General features: G+C 41.9%; 1 protein-coding gene across 2 annotated transcripts; it reads left to right on the forward strand.

Annotated features, from left to right (window-relative positions):
* The first annotated feature begins 7,295 nt into the window (after nucleotides 1-7,295).
* LOC115155804 (chromatin assembly factor 1 subunit B) lies at nucleotides 7,296-15,283 on the forward strand. Of its 2 annotated transcripts, none has more exons than XM_029702763.1 (14): nucleotides 7,296-7,381; nucleotides 7,805-7,934; nucleotides 8,236-8,368; nucleotides 9,525-9,645; nucleotides 9,760-9,863; nucleotides 9,976-10,072; nucleotides 10,416-10,500; nucleotides 10,604-10,697; nucleotides 10,912-10,981; nucleotides 11,114-11,205; nucleotides 11,308-11,467; nucleotides 12,748-13,341; nucleotides 14,432-14,511; nucleotides 14,719-15,283. In XM_029702763.1, the coding sequence occupies exons 1-14, from the start codon at nucleotides 7,314-7,316 to the stop codon at nucleotides 14,838-14,840; spliced, it is 1,950 nt and encodes a 649-aa protein (XP_029558623.1). In that variant the 5' UTR covers nucleotides 7,296-7,313; the 3' UTR covers nucleotides 14,841-15,283. The 2 variants fall into 2 exon arrangements, with proteins under 2 accessions (XP_029558623.1, XP_029558624.1); XM_029702764.1 differs by having other exon boundaries at nucleotides 14,462-14,511.
* The last annotated feature ends 1,800 nt before the right edge of the window (nucleotides 15,284-17,083 follow it).

Consider the following 17,083-nt stretch of genomic DNA (forward strand, 5'->3'; position numbering starts at 1 on the left):
CATCCTTTCCATCTATATGAACTGTTCTCAGGAGGGGCACATAACTGTCTCCTACCCTTTGATAGGATATGATGTCGGTATACACAAACATCTTGTAAAACCCTGCATGTATATCCGCAGGGAATGGGAATAATTTATCTTTCACATAGTCCATTTATTGGAATTCATCTCCAACATGTAGGCTAAATTACCACCGGTCTTTATACCCCCCTCATCATCCCCTGAGGTTTGTGCACATTTGTGAATAGGATTGTAGTTCAATAGTATTTTCATATTGTTCAGGGTTAGGAGGCCATTCAACTCAAAGATGAGCCTCTCTTCAGTTCTATAGAATCCTTTTTTAAGCTTTATAAGCTTTGGGGGTTCAGATATCCTTTTACAATAAAAATCGCGGTCCTTATCCTTGATTTTATACCAACTATGGGGGTATGTAATCTCGCTGAGACCTACTTCCCAGGACTCTGATAACTCTATAAGCTTTGGAAAATTGGTTGTATAATTCTAACTTTTGCTATTCCTATATATATCTGCAGATTCATTTCTGGGGAGAGTCGGATAAAATCCACTGTCAGACACATCAGACACACATAACTGCACCACATATCACACTTTCACAAAATACATGAAGACATGGCTAAAGGTCAATCAGATTTGTGAACATAATCCCTAGCTGTGTATTGCCGCTTTCCATGTTGTCTGTTGTCTGTAGCTTGTGAGGTGTGGAAACACTTTGTTGCTTTTATGGATTTTGTCTTGTTCGTTTTTGTTCTACGTTGCTCTGTCTGTATGCTACATCTTGCTTGTCCTATGTTGCTCTGTTTGTATGCTATGTCTTGCTTGTCCTATGTTGCTCTGCGTGTGCTCATTGCTCAATGATTGTCTATATTGTAATTGTTTTTAATAACCTGCCCAGGGACTGCGGTTGAAAATTAGCCAGCTGGCTAAAACCGGCACTTTTACTGAAACGCTGATTAATGTGCACTGTCCCTGTAAAAATAAAATAAACTCAAAAATAATAAACTCAAACTGTGCTCCATGATGCACTCCTGTGTACACTCGAATGATGGTGTTTTTACCATGCATGAGGGTTTAAATGAACCCGCACTGCCTCCACCACCTCCTCCTAATACCCAACTGTTGAACTTTTGTGGGCAGTTTTTCCAACGGACCAGCAACCATTTTTTACCCTTTTCTCTCTTTTGATCCAGAATCTCCTCCACGTGAAAGACTTTGTCTTTACCCATCTTTACCTTCTGGAGTTCCTTCTCATAAAAGGAACCCTCTATAAGCTCCCCATCATAATCTTTTAACTTGTAGACCGGAGGTATGCGTGGTAGACATTCGGTAACTGTGAACAGCTCATCGCTGTAACCTTGCTCATATTTTTGGTCGAAAACACCCCTCAACTTGGAGATATGTACCAAGTGCCCCACTATGAATTTAAAATCTATTTTTTTCTTACGGTGAAGGGGGAACAAACCATACAGATTTTTGAAGACTTGAAAAGAGTTTTCAGAAGAGACCTCAGAGGGTTTCATCCCTGTACTCTTATGGTAGCTGTAGTTATAACCCTTTAATAAATATTGAACTATATCCACATATCTATGGGTGTTGCGAGCCGTAAAGTATTTCCACACCCTCTCCTTCAAAGTTCTGTTTAAAGCATTCAACAACTGAAGCTTTCAAATCTGAACCTGTAGCAAAATGTACGATATTGTGCTTCTTCATGAGTTTCTGAAAAATATTATTAAAAAATGATTTACCGCCATCAGACTGCACTTTCTTGGGTGCTCTTCCTTCCTTCAAGATAGAGTCAAAGACCCGGGTCACCTCTGCCACACTTTTATTTTTTAAGACCCTTACAAATGTTATTTTAGAGAAAATATCTATAACCGTTAGCATGTATCGATTTCCATCATTTTTATCTGCAAGGGCCTGCATGTCACATAGATCCACCTGAAACTGGGACAAGGGATGTGTAGAAAAAACTCTATTATGTGGAAATAGTTTTCGCGCAGGTTTATGCAGAGTGTAAGCATAATTCACTTGAGCATCGCCTAACCTGCTACCTGTTTCTTCAGCTATAGCTCTCTGGAACCTCTCCTTCCCCCATAAGACCCTGGGTTAGAGGGGGTATAATAAATGTTTTTCATCATCTGCTCCACCATCCTTCTTGCCTCTCTGATGTACATTAACCTTAATGAGCCCCTTTCAAATAACGAGAACATTTCATTTCCATTTTTTGCATTTTATTTTTGCATACATTTTTTAAGTATTACGTATCCATACAATTCAGGATATGTAGAAAGATATTAGTACCCGTTTTCTCAATGTCCCATGCATGCAACACATGGTATACTTGGTTTACATTTACAAGCTTATATCGCTGAATTTTTAAAACACAAACATCTCCTCCGTGTCTTACATGTCTCGTGATTTGTTCCATTTTTAACACACGCTCTGCATAAACCCCTGTATTGTGAGTTGTGTAGAGCGATACATTGTTCACTTTATTTTCAATAATTTGGTGCATAACATTTGTAAATTCTCTTAAAATAAAAAATGTATTTATTCTATCTAACATTGTATGCATGTAGTTACCCATTGCTTCATATCTAAATAAAAAAAAAAATATTGTTACTCGATATCTTGGGGTTTATTGAGCCAGAACGTCAATACATCAGCCACCTAAGCTTCCTTGTATTTGTTGTCGTCCACCAGTGCTTGCCTGATTTCTTTGAGTTTCTCATGGATGAAAATCGCCTCCTTCAGTTCATGTAGGAAAGCCTCTATTACACCATAAACCCTAGGAATACATTACCATTTACATTTACGTCATTTAGCAGACGCTCTTATCCAGAGCGACTTACAAATTGGTGCATTCACCTTACGATATCCAGTGGAACAACCACTTCACAATAGTACATCTATATATTTTTTGGGGGGAGGGTAGGGGGGTGGGTTAGAAGGATTACTTTATCCTATCCCAGGTATTCCTTAAAGAGGTGGGGTTTCAGGTGTCTCCGGAAGGTGGTGATTGACTCCGCTGTCCTGGCGTCGTGAGGGAGCTTGTTCCAGCATTGGGGTGCCAGAGCAGCGAACAGTTTTGACTGGGCTGAGCGGGAACTGTGCTTCTGCAGAGGTAGGGAGGCGAGCAGGCCAGAGGTGGATGAACGCAGTGCCCTTCTTTGGGTGTAGGGACTGATCAGAGCCTGAAGGTACGGAGGTGCCGTTCCCCTCACAGCTCCGTAGGCACAAGACCCATAGACTCCAGGACTCTGACCATTGATGGTATAAAACGGCCGGACCACAGTCTTTTCACCAGTTCCTCAAAGTGATTGAAGAAGAAGGACTTGGGTGGGTCATATAAACAAGGATGTCGTCGCTGGCTGGGATGATTGATCTCACAACCGTGGCATTTTTCTCTTATATATTCTCCAATCACCACATCTAAACGTGTGGCTACAGAGGCCTTGATGGTATCCACAAAAATAGTACTGACCTAGGGAGAGTAGAAAGGAGGGCTGTGAGGCATAGAGTCCTTATGGTCTGGTACCCATAACATATTGGAGTTCTGATTTGGTATATGAAAATCCATGGTATATGCTGACATGAAGAATCATAGGAGTTATGGCCACCCCCTTTTATTGTTGAACCATTCCTTTGGTATCGGGGCGTGGTTAACGTAACAGCCACGTACTTCGTTTTTTTCTGGGGATCACCCTTCTGGGGGTTCCTTTGAATCATAATCTTTAGGATTCATATGTATAATGCACTTCATTAGTTTAACAATACTCTGTCGGCGTTGGCTCTGTACAAAAAGAGCATCCACTAACTCTAACATTTTCAATTCCAGTATATCCCAACTTTTAATAGGAATAAGCATACGCAACCTAAAATCGCCGGTCAGTCCACCATCACGGATGGTACCGTTGCGGATTTTCTCGTTGCTAATATAGAACTCCACGCACCCTCATGGAAGTCCATTCTTTCTTTGTATTTTCACCCTATGAAATATTCCTCCTGAGGAGTCAGGGGTACCTTCCCACTGGGCCTCGTAGCCCGTGTACAAGATATACCCCTTTGTGATAACACTCAGATCGGGACACACCACCTTGTGAAACACATTCTAGTCTTCAGTCCTGTAGTCCACTCCTAAGGTCTGGTCTGTATATTCGGCTACGGTATAGAGTTTCACTCTACAGGCCGGGTAATCAAACATATACCCCCATAGTTGCCCACTAGACATCAACACTTGATCAATCAGCACATTTGCGGGCGGTATTTGGGTTCTATACATATTTAGAAAACGTTTTTTTTGGGGCATCGTATATTGATGCTTTATACTCTCCCCTTTCTCTATGCTTTAACCGGGGTCCTGCTTCCGATGTTAAGGTCGTCACGGTGTGTCAGTAATAAAAAAATCCATGTTTTATTTATTTAGAGTCTTCTGTGGTTTATCTCTCGAGGTTTCTTGTCGCTCGTAGTGTTCACAGCTCTTTTCTTATACTGACCAATACCCTACCCCCCCGGAAATGACTGTTTCATAAACATTATTACTGAACAGCAGAGACTCACTACTCTACTCTTAGACTCAAACCACAACCACATGCTCATCCCTGACTCCTGCAATATATAGTGCCATCAGAAAGTATTCACACCTTTTGACTTTTTCCACATTTGTTTTGTGTTAGACTGAATTTAAAATGGATTACATTTAGATTTTTTGACAGAATACCCAATTACATTTTAGTGATTTAGCAGACGCTCTTATCCAGAGTGACTTACAGTTGTGAATGCATAAAAAAAAAAAAAAAAAAAAAAATTTCATACTGGTCCCCCGTGGGAATCAAACCCACAACCCTGGTGTTGCAAACACCATGCTCTACCAACTGAGCCACACGATAATGTCAAAGTGGAATTATGTTTTTTGTAATTTTTACAAATGAATAAAAAATGAAAAGCTGAAATGTCTTGAGTCAATAAGTATTCAACCACTTTATGGCAAGTCTAAGTTCAGGAGTAAAAATGTGCTAAAGTCACATAAGTTGCATGGACTCTGTGCAATAATAGTGTTTAATGTGATTTTTAAACGACTACCTCATCTCTGCACCCCACACATGCAATTATCTGTAAGGTCCCTCAGTTGAGCAGTGAATTTCAAACAGATTCCACCACAAAGACCAGACAGGTTTTCCAATGTTTCGCAATGAAGGGTACCTATTGGTAAAAAAAAAAAACAGACATTGAATATCCCTTTGAGCATGGTGAAGTTATTAATTATACTTTGGATGTTGTATAAATACACCCAGTCACTACAAAGATACAGGTTTGACAAAAATAAATGGAAATGTCTGCTCTATCCAAAATTACAACCAACTAAATGCAGCATTACCGCAAAAATGGAAGAGGAAAAGGGATATAAGGGCACAGGGCAAGACCCAGATGCAGACATGGGAGGCAGATGGTTCGAGTCTCTGATATTTATTAGTATCCAAGGGGCAGGCAAGAGAATGGTCATGGACAGGCAAAAGATCATAACAAGGTCAGAGTCCAGGAGGTACAGTGTGGCAGGCAGTATGGTCAGGCTGGCGGGTTCAGAGTCAAGGCAGGCAAGGGTCAAAACTGGGATGACTAACAAAAAATAGAGAAAATTAAAAAGCAGGAGCAGGGAGTAACACGCTGGTTGACTTGACAAAACAAGACGAACTGGCACAGAGACAGAAAACATAGGTATAAATACCCAGGGGATAATGGGGAAGATGGGTGACACCTGGAGGGGTGGAGACAAGCACAAGGACAGATGAAACAGATCAGGGTGTGACAGTGGAAGGGGGAAAAGTAGGGAACTTGTCTGTCAGCCTTGCATTAAAAAAATATACCAGTTTCATTTAAGGACCAAAAAAATTGACAGCTGTGCCATATAGATTGCAAAATAGTTGGGAAGAGATTTTCGAAGTACCGATTCCATGGCACATGGTTTATGAACTGATACGCAAAACGGATTATAAACTTTACATTTTTCATTAAAATTACAATACAAAATTCTTGCAACCAATAGATTGTTATATATATGGGGGGATACAACCTTCCCAGAGACAGAATCATTAGATCATTTGTTTTGGTACTGTCCATATATAGCTTGTTTTTGGTCACAGGTCCAGGAATGGCTGAAGAATTGCAACATTTACCTGGAGCTAACTCTGCAGATAACACTACTAGGTGTTATAGTCATAGTCAATCGATCAATAATATAACAACACTTCAGCAAAAAAAACGATTTTTAATGTATAATCTGTACATATTATGAGAATAGAAAGGTTCAGAACTTTTGTGAACATCACAGCACAGTTGAAAAATATATGGCAATTATAAATCCAATGTGGATGGTGTTAAGAGAGAGATGGGAGGGGTTGAATGGAACTGAAGGTTAATATCAACTAATAACAACAAGATAACTAATGTAAAACATACTGTGTCCATAAAAAGTATATAGGTTCATAACTTTTGTGAAATAAATAGATGGGAGAGGTTGAGGTTAGAGGAAGGATAGGAGTAAAAACAAACAAAATATAACTATTGTAAAATAGACTGTGCCATAAAAAGTATATAGTATGTATAAGCTGGAAGTAGAAGCCTAAGGGTTATTGTTCACTAGTTTACTCCAATTAGGGAGGGGTGGTAGGGTTAGAAAGTAATAAAGGAAAATATATATTTTTTAAGATGTGTGTGTATATATATGTATGTATATATATATTTACATGTATGTATATATATATTTATTTATTTGTACTATTTTCTACATTGTAGAATAATATTGAAGACATCAAAACTATGAAATAACACATAACACATTTGTTTAACACTTTTTTGGTTACTACATGATTCCATATGTGTTATTTGATAGTTTTGATGTCTTCACTATTATTCTACAATGTAGAAAATAGTAAAAAATAAAGAAAAACCCTTGAATGAGTAGGTGTTCTAAAACTTTTGACCAGTAGTGTATGTATGTATGTATGTATGTATGTATGTATGTATGTATGTATGTATGTATGTATGTATGTATGTATGTATGTATGTATGTATGCATGTATGTATGTATGTATGTATGTCAATTTGCTGACCCCTTGAAATTACCCAGACTCAAGAGAGTCTGTGTACTCTCTGCCGCCATTTGGATTACTCTGGTATTGCAGCACCCGGAACCATCTCTGATGTTGCAGGTTCTCATACCCGCCCCCTTTCCCTCTCCTCCTATCACTGTTGACTTCTCTACCGGAAGTTATGGACGAACTCTACGCGGGAAACCAATGTTGTTTTGTCTGTGCAGTCTGCTTGTAGACTGGACTCAGCAGAGAAGTGAACAGCGGAAAAACAGGTAGATAAAGATACATGTTTATTATGCAGGTGTTCTGGATGCATATTTGAGTAATTCAATATTTAATATAACATTAACACTGTTCATTAGGTCGTCGCAAGTGGTTTACTTCATCACACAGCTAGCTATCTGAACTAGCTAACGTAAGCTAGCTAGCAATTGAGCTAACTTAGCTCTGGGTAAGCTAACGAACATGTTGGCTTTACTAAGAAAAATTACTAGTAGGTACTGAGCTACAATGAATATATGCGAGTAGAGCACTTGAAAGTTGCTAATGTCCCAACTTTCTTCACTGCCTTCTCATTTACAAGTGACTGTTGGTGTCAACAACACAACAATTGTTGTTTGTTCAGTTGCTAGTTATAGCTAGTATCTCTAGCTGACATTCTCCTTACTCTTTCTTCCTTTCCCTGTATTTAATAGCAAGATGAAGGTGATAACATGTGAGATTGCGTGGCACAACAAAGAGCCTGTCTACAGTCTGGACTTCCAGCACAACTCAGAGGGCCGCATACACAGGCTGGCCACAGCAGGAGTGGACACCACTGTCAGGGTGAGTACTAGCTAGCTGTTTAAAATAACCACATTGTTCAAATCAAAGTTTAGTGGTCATGTACACAGATTTTCAGATGTTATGGCAGGTGCAGCGAAATGTCTCTTACTCTCACACACACACTTACATAGTTACACACAAACTGAACACTTGTATGCATTAGCAGAGGGCCTTTTTCTCTCACTCTCTCACACACTGCTTGGTAAGGGAACAATGTAGTTATGCTTTCAGAGACAATGACCTAACGCGTGTAGTGGCTCTGTGTGATGCTGTAACGTGTGGTGTCACTTGCTGTGGTCAGCTGTGGCGTGTGGAGATGGGGCCTGATGGGAAGGCAGTGGTGGACTTCCTGTCAAACCTGGCGCGGCACACCAAGGCCGTCAACGTGGTGCGCTTCTGCCCCAACAGTGAGCTGCTCGCCTCTGGAGGAGATGGTGGGTCACTATGTAGCAAACTTATATAGCAAATAAAATGGAACAAGGGTGATCAGCTTCTCCAATGCCGAAGGTGCATAAAGATGTCGGAATTCAAATATGACATCATGGCGTTTTAAAACTATGGTGCGACATGGTTACATTTTCCAAACTTGAAGCTAAAAATGGGATCATGTTCACTGTGATTATGACGATACAAAAAAAGAGTAACAGAGAGCAATGTACAATACGGAAAACTTGGCAAACAAGTCATTTGTGCTAAGTGCATGGAGGCCGCCATCTTTTTGCACCTCTGGTATTGTAATCAATTGATGCCAACACAACAATAATATACTATTTTTATTATTTTTGTGTTTACCAATCTCGTTGAGATTAACTATCTCTTTTACAAGAGAGACCTGGCCTAAATAGCAGCACACAAAGTTGCAGACACGTTTACAACACAAAGTACTACAGTTTAAAAAACATGAATGTACACATTGAACCCCCCCCCACACACACACACACACTTCATTTTCCGTCATAGTGTTTAACCTAGCTTTAAACTCATTTAAAGGGACGAGCTCCTGTAATTTCAGGACCATTTGAAACTCGTTCCAAGCGGAAGGGGCAGGGAACTGGAAAGCTTTTTCCCCCTAGCTCTGTACTGGCTTTAGGCACAATCAACAAAACACAGTCATGAGTCAGGCGATAGTTTTTCATGTGCCTGCTCGATAATGTAGTTACACTAGTAAAAATGGGAACTGTCTCAGTATGGCCTTATAAATAAAAACGTACAAATGATTTAATCCCCTGAAGAGTTAACGAAGGCCAGCCCTCTTGCATATAGAGGATACAGTGATGTGAGAGCTTTGGAGTTGGTAACAAACCTCACCACCCCATGGTACAGTGTTTATCATACATAATGACCTCACAGGGGCGTACATGTACAAGATATCACCATAATCAAGTATAAGCATAAAAATAGTGCAAACAAGCCTCTTTTATCGCTTCACAATAAAAACATGACTTATTACGGACAAAAGAAAATCCAACTTGTGCCTGAGCCCTTCGATGTGGGATCTTTCAAGAAATCCAAGTACTTGTAAATTGCTATGATAAGAGATTCAGTCCACAGAGTATATTTTTCCATGTGAGTGTAATGACTGTGTAACAGATGCAGCCATCCTGTTGTGGAAGCTAAACGACAGTAAGGAGCCTGAACAGGCCCAATCGTTCCAGGAGGAGGAGGATAGTCAGCTCAACAAGGAGAGCTGGAGCGTGGTCAAGACCCTGAGGTAAGACCCTCTAATAGATGCCCTTATCTACAATGCATGGTCCCCTCCCTGTAATATTTTGATATGTCTTACTTCATAACCACATCTGTGATTGTTGTTTAAATTGTTTGGTAGGGGACACATAGAGGATGTGTATGATATCAGCTGGACCCGGGATGGGAACTTCATGGTCTCTGGTTCTGTGGACAACACTGCCATTATGTGGGATGTCACAAAGGGTAAGATGTGTCTGTTGAGTTGTACCTCTGTGTTGTCTATTATGTTTACTCTCGGTGAATGCATGCTGTTCATTAGTTACAAAACAGTTACTACCTGTGTTATATTTCTCAGGTCAGAAGCTGTGCATCTTTAATGACCATAAGAGCTATGTGCAGGGAGTGACCTGGGACCCGCTGGGCCAGTATGTGGCCACACTCAGCTGTGACCGGTAGGAACACAACACACACAGCCACTGGTTCTGCGTGAGAAGCCATTTTGTCTCTCCCTTAATCAGTGATTAGTGGAACTAACATGTAAACAATGAACCAGCATCAACTGGTAAACAATGTAATATGATTGATTGCCAATCTGACTCTCCTCTCTCTCTCTCCTCTCTCTCTCTCTGTCCGTCTCTCTCTCTGTCCGTCTCTCTCTCTGTCCGTCTCTCTCTCTGTCCGTCTCTCTCTCTGTCCGTCTCTCTCTCTCTGTCCGTCTCTCTCTCTCTGTCCGTCTCTCTCTCTCTGTCCGTCTCCCTCTCTCTCTCTCTGTCCGTCTCTCTCTCTCTGTCTCAGGGTGATGCGTGTGTACAGTACTCAGAGCAGGAAGAAGGCCTACAGTGTCAGTAAGATGAGCTCTGGATCAGCTGTGGAGGGAGAGGTCAGTATGAGCTGAGTGGACAATCTCCCATCCACTCACACGAAACAATCATACACACACTGAACACTCAATGATGTAATGGTGTTTATTTGTTTGTGTGCAGGTGAAACAGTACCGAATGTTCCATGATGACAGCATGAAGTCTTTCTTCAGGCGACTCACCTTCACACCGGACGGATCCTTTCTGCTTGCCCCAGGTACACACACACACACATGAAAACAATTACTCTGTGCATTCGTCTGGTGACTTGAAACAGGAAGAAATTGTGTCCTGTGCTGCTGTCATATCCTGTGATGTGGAGGTCATAGGTGACATCCTGTTTAGCCCATTTCCTTTCTCTCTGTCTCTCCCTCTCTCTGTCCCCCTTTCTCTCTCTCTGTCCTTCCTCTGCGTTCTCTCTCTATGTGTAGCGGGGTGTGTGGAGGCAGGGGAGAACGTCACCAACACTACATACGTATTCTCCAGGAAGAGCCTCAAGAGGTCATTGCTGCCAACCAATAACCCTCTGGGTACAATGAAGATTTTGTGAAATGAACTGAGACTGTCACAGCCTGCAGTTTGCTTCTGTATCAGAGTATGGGTATAACCTGTATCTGCCTTTCTGTATCTTAGGCCCATAGCTCACCTGCCCTGCCCTGCTAAAGCCACCCTGGCTGTACGCTGTTGCCCTGTCTACTTTGAGCTGAGGACCAAGAAGGGAGATGGTAAGGACACACAAATAGCAAAAAAGGATAGCTAACTCCCTTCCTCTCCTCTCTATGCCTTCCTCTCTCCTCACCACTCCACTCTCCCTTCCTTCCCTACAGATGGCAGTGCCCAGCCCCTGCCTAACATGTTTGGCTTGCCCTACAGACTGGTGTTTGCTGTGGCATCAGAGGACTCCATCTTCCTCTATGACACTCAGCAGACCCTACCCTTCGGCTACGTGTCCAACATCCACTACCACACACTCAGCGACCTCACCTGGTACACACACACTCTTCAGATGTCTTGTATTGCTCTGTTTTTGATGAGCTTGAAGTAGAGGCCCTTGATCTAGGATCTGATGACCCTATCCCCCAATCCCAAACTGCACTGAAAAATATCTGACCCTGTATCAGTGTTTGGGGGTAACTTCTGACTACTCCTTGTGATAATAAGTTGTTGTAGTGTTATTCCAGTCTGTGTTCCATCCAGTCTATTTAGTGATGATGTGCTGTTGTAGTATTATTCCAGTCTGTGTTCCATCTAGTCTATTTAGTGATGTGCTGTTGTAGTATTATTCCAGTCTGTGTTCCATCTAGTCTATTTAGTGATGATGTGCTGTTGTAGTGTTATTCCAGTCTGTGTTCCATCCAGTCTATTTAGTGATGATGTGCTGTTGTAGTATTATTCCAGTCTGTGTTCCATCCAGTCTATTTAGTGATGATGTGCTGTTGTAGTATTATTCCAGTCTGTGTTCCATCCAGTCTATTTAGTGATGATGTGCTGTTGTAGTGTTATTCCAGTCTGTGTTCCATCCAGTCTATTTAGTGATGATGTGCTGTTGTAGTATTATTCCAGTCTGTGTTCCATCCAGTCTATTTAGTGATGATGTGCTGTTGTAGTATTATTCCAGTCTGTGTTCCATCCAGTCTATTTAGTGATGATGTGCTGTTGTAGTATTATTCCAGTCTGTGTTCCATCCAGTCTATTTAGTGATGATGTGCTGTTGTAGTATTATTCCAGTCTGTGTTCCATCCAGTCTATTTAGTGATGATGTGCTGTTGTAGTATTATTCCAGTCTGTGTTCCATCCAGTCTATTTAGTGATGATGTGCTGTTGTAGTATTATTCCAGTCTGTGTTCCATCCAGTCTATTTAGTGATGATGTGCTGTTGTAGTATTATTCCAGTCTGTGTTCCATCCAGTCTATTTAGTGATGATGTGCTGTTGTAGTATTATTCCAGTCTGTGTTCCATCCAGTCTATTTAGTGATGATGTGCTGTTGTAGTGTTATTCCAGTCTGTGTTCCATCCAGTCTATTTAGTGATGATGTGCTGTTGTAGTGTTATTCCAGTCTGTGTTCCATCCAGTCTATTTAGTGATGATGTGCTGTTGTAGTATTATTCCAGTCTGTGTTCCATCCAGTCTATTTAGTGATGATGTGCTGTTGTAGTATTATTCCAGTCTGTGTTCCATCCAGTCTATTTAGTGATGATGTGCTGTTGTAGTATTATTCCAGTCTGTGTTCCATCCAGTCTATTTAGTGATGATGTGCTGTTGTAGGTCTCGGGACGGTTCTTTCCTGGCGGTGTCTTCTACAGACGGCTACTGCTCCTTCCTTTCCTTCTCTCCTGGCGAGCTGGGCACCCCCCTGAAGGAGCCCCCAGTCCTGGAGGTCGTCACCCCCGGCAACGGCCCAGAGAAGAAGGGCAAGAAGGCTGCCATGGCTCGCACGGTGTCCCCCGTCCCTAAAACCACAGAGAGCACCGCCACGGTCCACGCCATTCCTAAAGAGACCCCCAGCACCCCCCTCTCCTCCCTCACCTCCCATGCCAACCACCTGGTCCCTGGGGGTGAGGAGAAGAACAACCCTGGCAAGGCCAAGCCACAGCCCCGTAGGATTACCCTCAACACCCTGGAGGGATGGGGCAAGCCCAGCGCCCCCAAAGCCACTGCTGCTAATTCCCCCAAGATCCCCACCACAGCCAGCATCAGCGACCCCTCCACCCCTCAGCAGCCACACCTCATCGCCTCTACCCCCAACACCCGCCTCACCCCCTCTACAGCCCAGCCCTGCCTCACCCCAAAGGCACAAAGAAACACTCTTGACCCCAGCACCCCTAAAGCTAGCACCACCCCTAAAGAACCTGTCCCCAGGTAAGAGCACAGACACAAGATGTCATGGATGTTTTATCTACAGACCATTGTGTGTGTGTATTTTTGTACTTGTCTAATCTATGTAATGCTTGCCTGCCAGTCAGAGTTTGTGCATTGGTGCGTATGTTCCATGATAATGCGTTTCTGCATGTGTGAGTAGCATTTGCACGCTAATGTACCTTGATCCTCGTTGAATCATTCATCATGTGAGCGACCACTACAATCGAAGGTTAGATGAAACCCTTCTCCCTGTAATGGCTGCCCCTGGTCCATAACCTCATAACTGTCCTGTTCTCAACCATGATGCTATTGCCTAGATGCTACAACGAGTTAGCCTGATGTAAAGGCAGCACCCGGGCATTTAGGCTACACTCTCCAATACAAAACTATGGCATGTAAATGTATGTAAAAAACCTGAACTCCCATTCAAATGGCTGGTGGTGAGTGGAGCCAGACTGACTGCCTGGTACCGACACACAGCTACTACGTCACTGCCACATGATCACTGGATGGAAGGGAACAGTTAGACAGGGATAGGCTGGTGGGAGATGGGAGCACCAGCCAGGGCAGCATGCCTAGTCTAGGGAAGGACATTGAACCATTTCCCCCCTACTGTTTCCATGTGCAGAATCCCCCCTACTCTTTCTAATGTGCAGTATCTAAGAATCTCTATGCAGGTTCTGAATCCACATTGTGGATGATAAGTAATTTGTTGACATTGCGTGTGAGACAAAATAATGACAGAGCTTGTGGCGTGTATTGGTCGTTAGCTACTGTCTGGTATTCAAGTACCGATTTATCCTGAAAGGCTGCCGGCAGACAAGATGGGCAGTGTGTGTGTCCCCGGTCATTATCAGTCTGGGAGGAGATTGAATGAGGAGAGAAAGAGCATAGGTGGGAAGAAATGCAGTTAGATTATTATTATTTGCAGGTTTAGTTTTTCCCTGTGAATCCTAAATTAGGTGCAAGTTTTTCTTATGTAGGCCTACATAAAAGCCGTATTTTGGAACTTATTCCTTAGCCACCACTCAAGAGCCTGGTAGAATCCCTCTCTCTAAGTCAGTGTTCTCTCGCTACCTTCTGTTTTAAGACGGATATCTCTGACTCCCGTCGTCTCTAGATCTCCAGCTGCCTTTACCACACCCTCCTCCACGGAGAAAGCCGAACATGGTCAGTATATCATGCAACATCCAACACAGGGATTTGCCAAGCACTTTACAACAAGGCCAGGGTCTTCGTAATGGGGTCTGCCTCTGAGCGCCCAACCAATGAAACAAAATGAACATCTGAGGATACTAAATTATGTAAAATCCTTTATTCAGTCCAGTGTTCTGCCTATGATTGATGCATGTATTTTGGTTCATCTTTGCCCCCTAGAACAACCCTCTCCCCCCACCGACCCTGTGTGCCAGCCCCCAGAGTCCAAGCGGCCCAAGACCAGCACCCTGGCAGGCAAGACTGGGGTGGCTCCAGCCTCAGGGGCCACACCCAACCCCTAAGGACCCCTCATTGCCAAGAACCCTCTGCAGGACAGAGTGGTGTCAACATGCAACTCGCATATTATCATCCTACACACACACACACACTCTCACAAGTGTCTAGCCTATAGAACTGCTTAGAGACTGGTGTGACCTAATTTACACACACACGCTCACAAGAGTTCACAGAGCAAAGACTGGTGTTTCCTCCTAATGTCATTTTCACATCCTGAATTATTCTGTAGCTCATTTAATTGGATAACCAGGTAGTTATTTAAGTGATAATGCCCGAGAAGCATTGTTAGCCGTGCCAATATATCCTCCAAACACCGTCTTCGAGGGCATAATCAATTTTATACAGCGGGTTACCAACACATTCAAATAAGGTTATTTTTATGAATTTATTCATACTATTTCATCCTTCCTCAAGATATAGTCTGGACACAAATCTAGGGTTGCTACCCAAGCCGGCTGGTCGTTTGTTCGTTCAGTCTTTTTGTTCTGTATCTATGCCATACTGGCTGGCAACGTTCTTATTCCTGGCTTCTAGTGACATTTATTTGGAAACATCTATAACAATGAGCTAATGAGACGCGATTTAGCCTGGCATAGAAAATGTGCTCTCTCATCAGGACACTGTTGTTCAGAGGAGCTAGCTAACAACACAGCTACAATAACTTCAAACAGAAGCTGGAAAGACTGCAAACTAGCTTTGTTTCATTTGACCTTTTTTCAGTTGACATTTCTTTGTGTATATTCATAAAAATTATCCCAGTTGATTCATGATTTCGACTGGCTGAGAAACGCTGCCCGTCTTTCTCGTCCCGACCCCTACAAGTTCATTACTATGGGACAGCTGGAGATTGAATTCGAATATTGAAGCAAATGTCAGAGAGAAAGACAGCAAGGTTCATACAAATCTCCATTGTTGAAAACTAAATGTTAGTCTAAAAGAAATGTGAGAATGTCCAGATGCTTTTTAAAGTTTAGAACTTCCCTGCCTGGGCTGATGAGACAGTGGATTGTCCAGTCAGATGGAACAGAGTAAATACGCATTTTAACATCATAGATTTAGCCAGTGGTAACTTGTGGAATAGACACCGGCTGGAATGCGCTGTTAACCAATCAGCTTTCAGGATTAGACTCACCCGTTGTATAATGTAAATTAAAAACTGTGGTTCCAGCCCTGAATGCTGATTGGCTGACAGCCATGGTATATCAGACCGTATACCACGGGTATGAAAAAACATTTATTTTTACTGCTCTAATTATGCTGGTAACCAGTTCTGCGTCGTGTCTAAGAACAGCCCTCAGCTGTAGTATGTTGGCCATATGCCACACCCCCTCGTGCCTTAATTCTTAAATAAAAATGTACCTGGCTAAAAATAAAGGATAAGAAACAGAAAGTTACATATAAGATAAAACCACCTCAGTCCAAATGAAGCTTAGCTCATGTATGAAACTGTACAATGGTCATTGACTTTAGTCTGAATGGTTGTCTGTATTGGTGTTATATTGGGGTCGTTTCTCCTTTTTATATGAATGTTTGTGTATTGTGCTTTTTGGATTTTGGTAACATGCTTGTCTAAAAAAAAAAAAGTATTTGTTACGTCTCTAAACATTCCCATGAATGTTCCCAGGACCCAGGTGGTAAATCTAAAAACACTATGAATTATCTGGGAAACCAGGTCTGGTAATCATAGCTGACTTTGAAAATGCCTTTGATAAAGTACGACTGGAATTTATAAATGCCTGGACTATTTTATTTTGGAGAATCTCTTATACAATGGGTTAAAGTTATGTATAGTAACCCCAGGTGTAAAATAGTAAATAATGGCTACTTCTCATAAAGTATTAAACTGTCAAGAGGAGTAAAACAAGGTTGTCCACTATTGGCATATCTATTTATTATGGCTATCAAAATGTTAGCTATTGAAATCAGATCCAACCATTAATATCAAGGGGCTAGAAATCCAGGGATTAAAACGTGGTGTCATTGTATGCTGACAATTCATGTTTTCTTTTAAATCTGTAATGTGGATCCCTGCACAGCCTCAAAGGATCTAGATAATTTTTCTAATCTCTCTGGATTACAACCAAATTATGATAAATGCACCGTATGTATTGGATTGCTAAAAAATACAACTTTTACATTACTGTGTAGTTTACCAATAAAATGGTCTGATGGAGTAGTGGACATGCTCTGTATTCATATCCTGATTTTTTTTTTTATCTTACTACAATACATTTTAATAAAAAGTTAG

Source organism: Salmo trutta, chromosome 20 (assembly GCF_901001165.1).
Source record: "Salmo trutta chromosome 20, fSalTru1.1, whole genome shotgun sequence".
NCBI lineage: Eukaryota > Metazoa > Chordata > Actinopteri > Salmoniformes > Salmonidae > Salmo > Salmo trutta.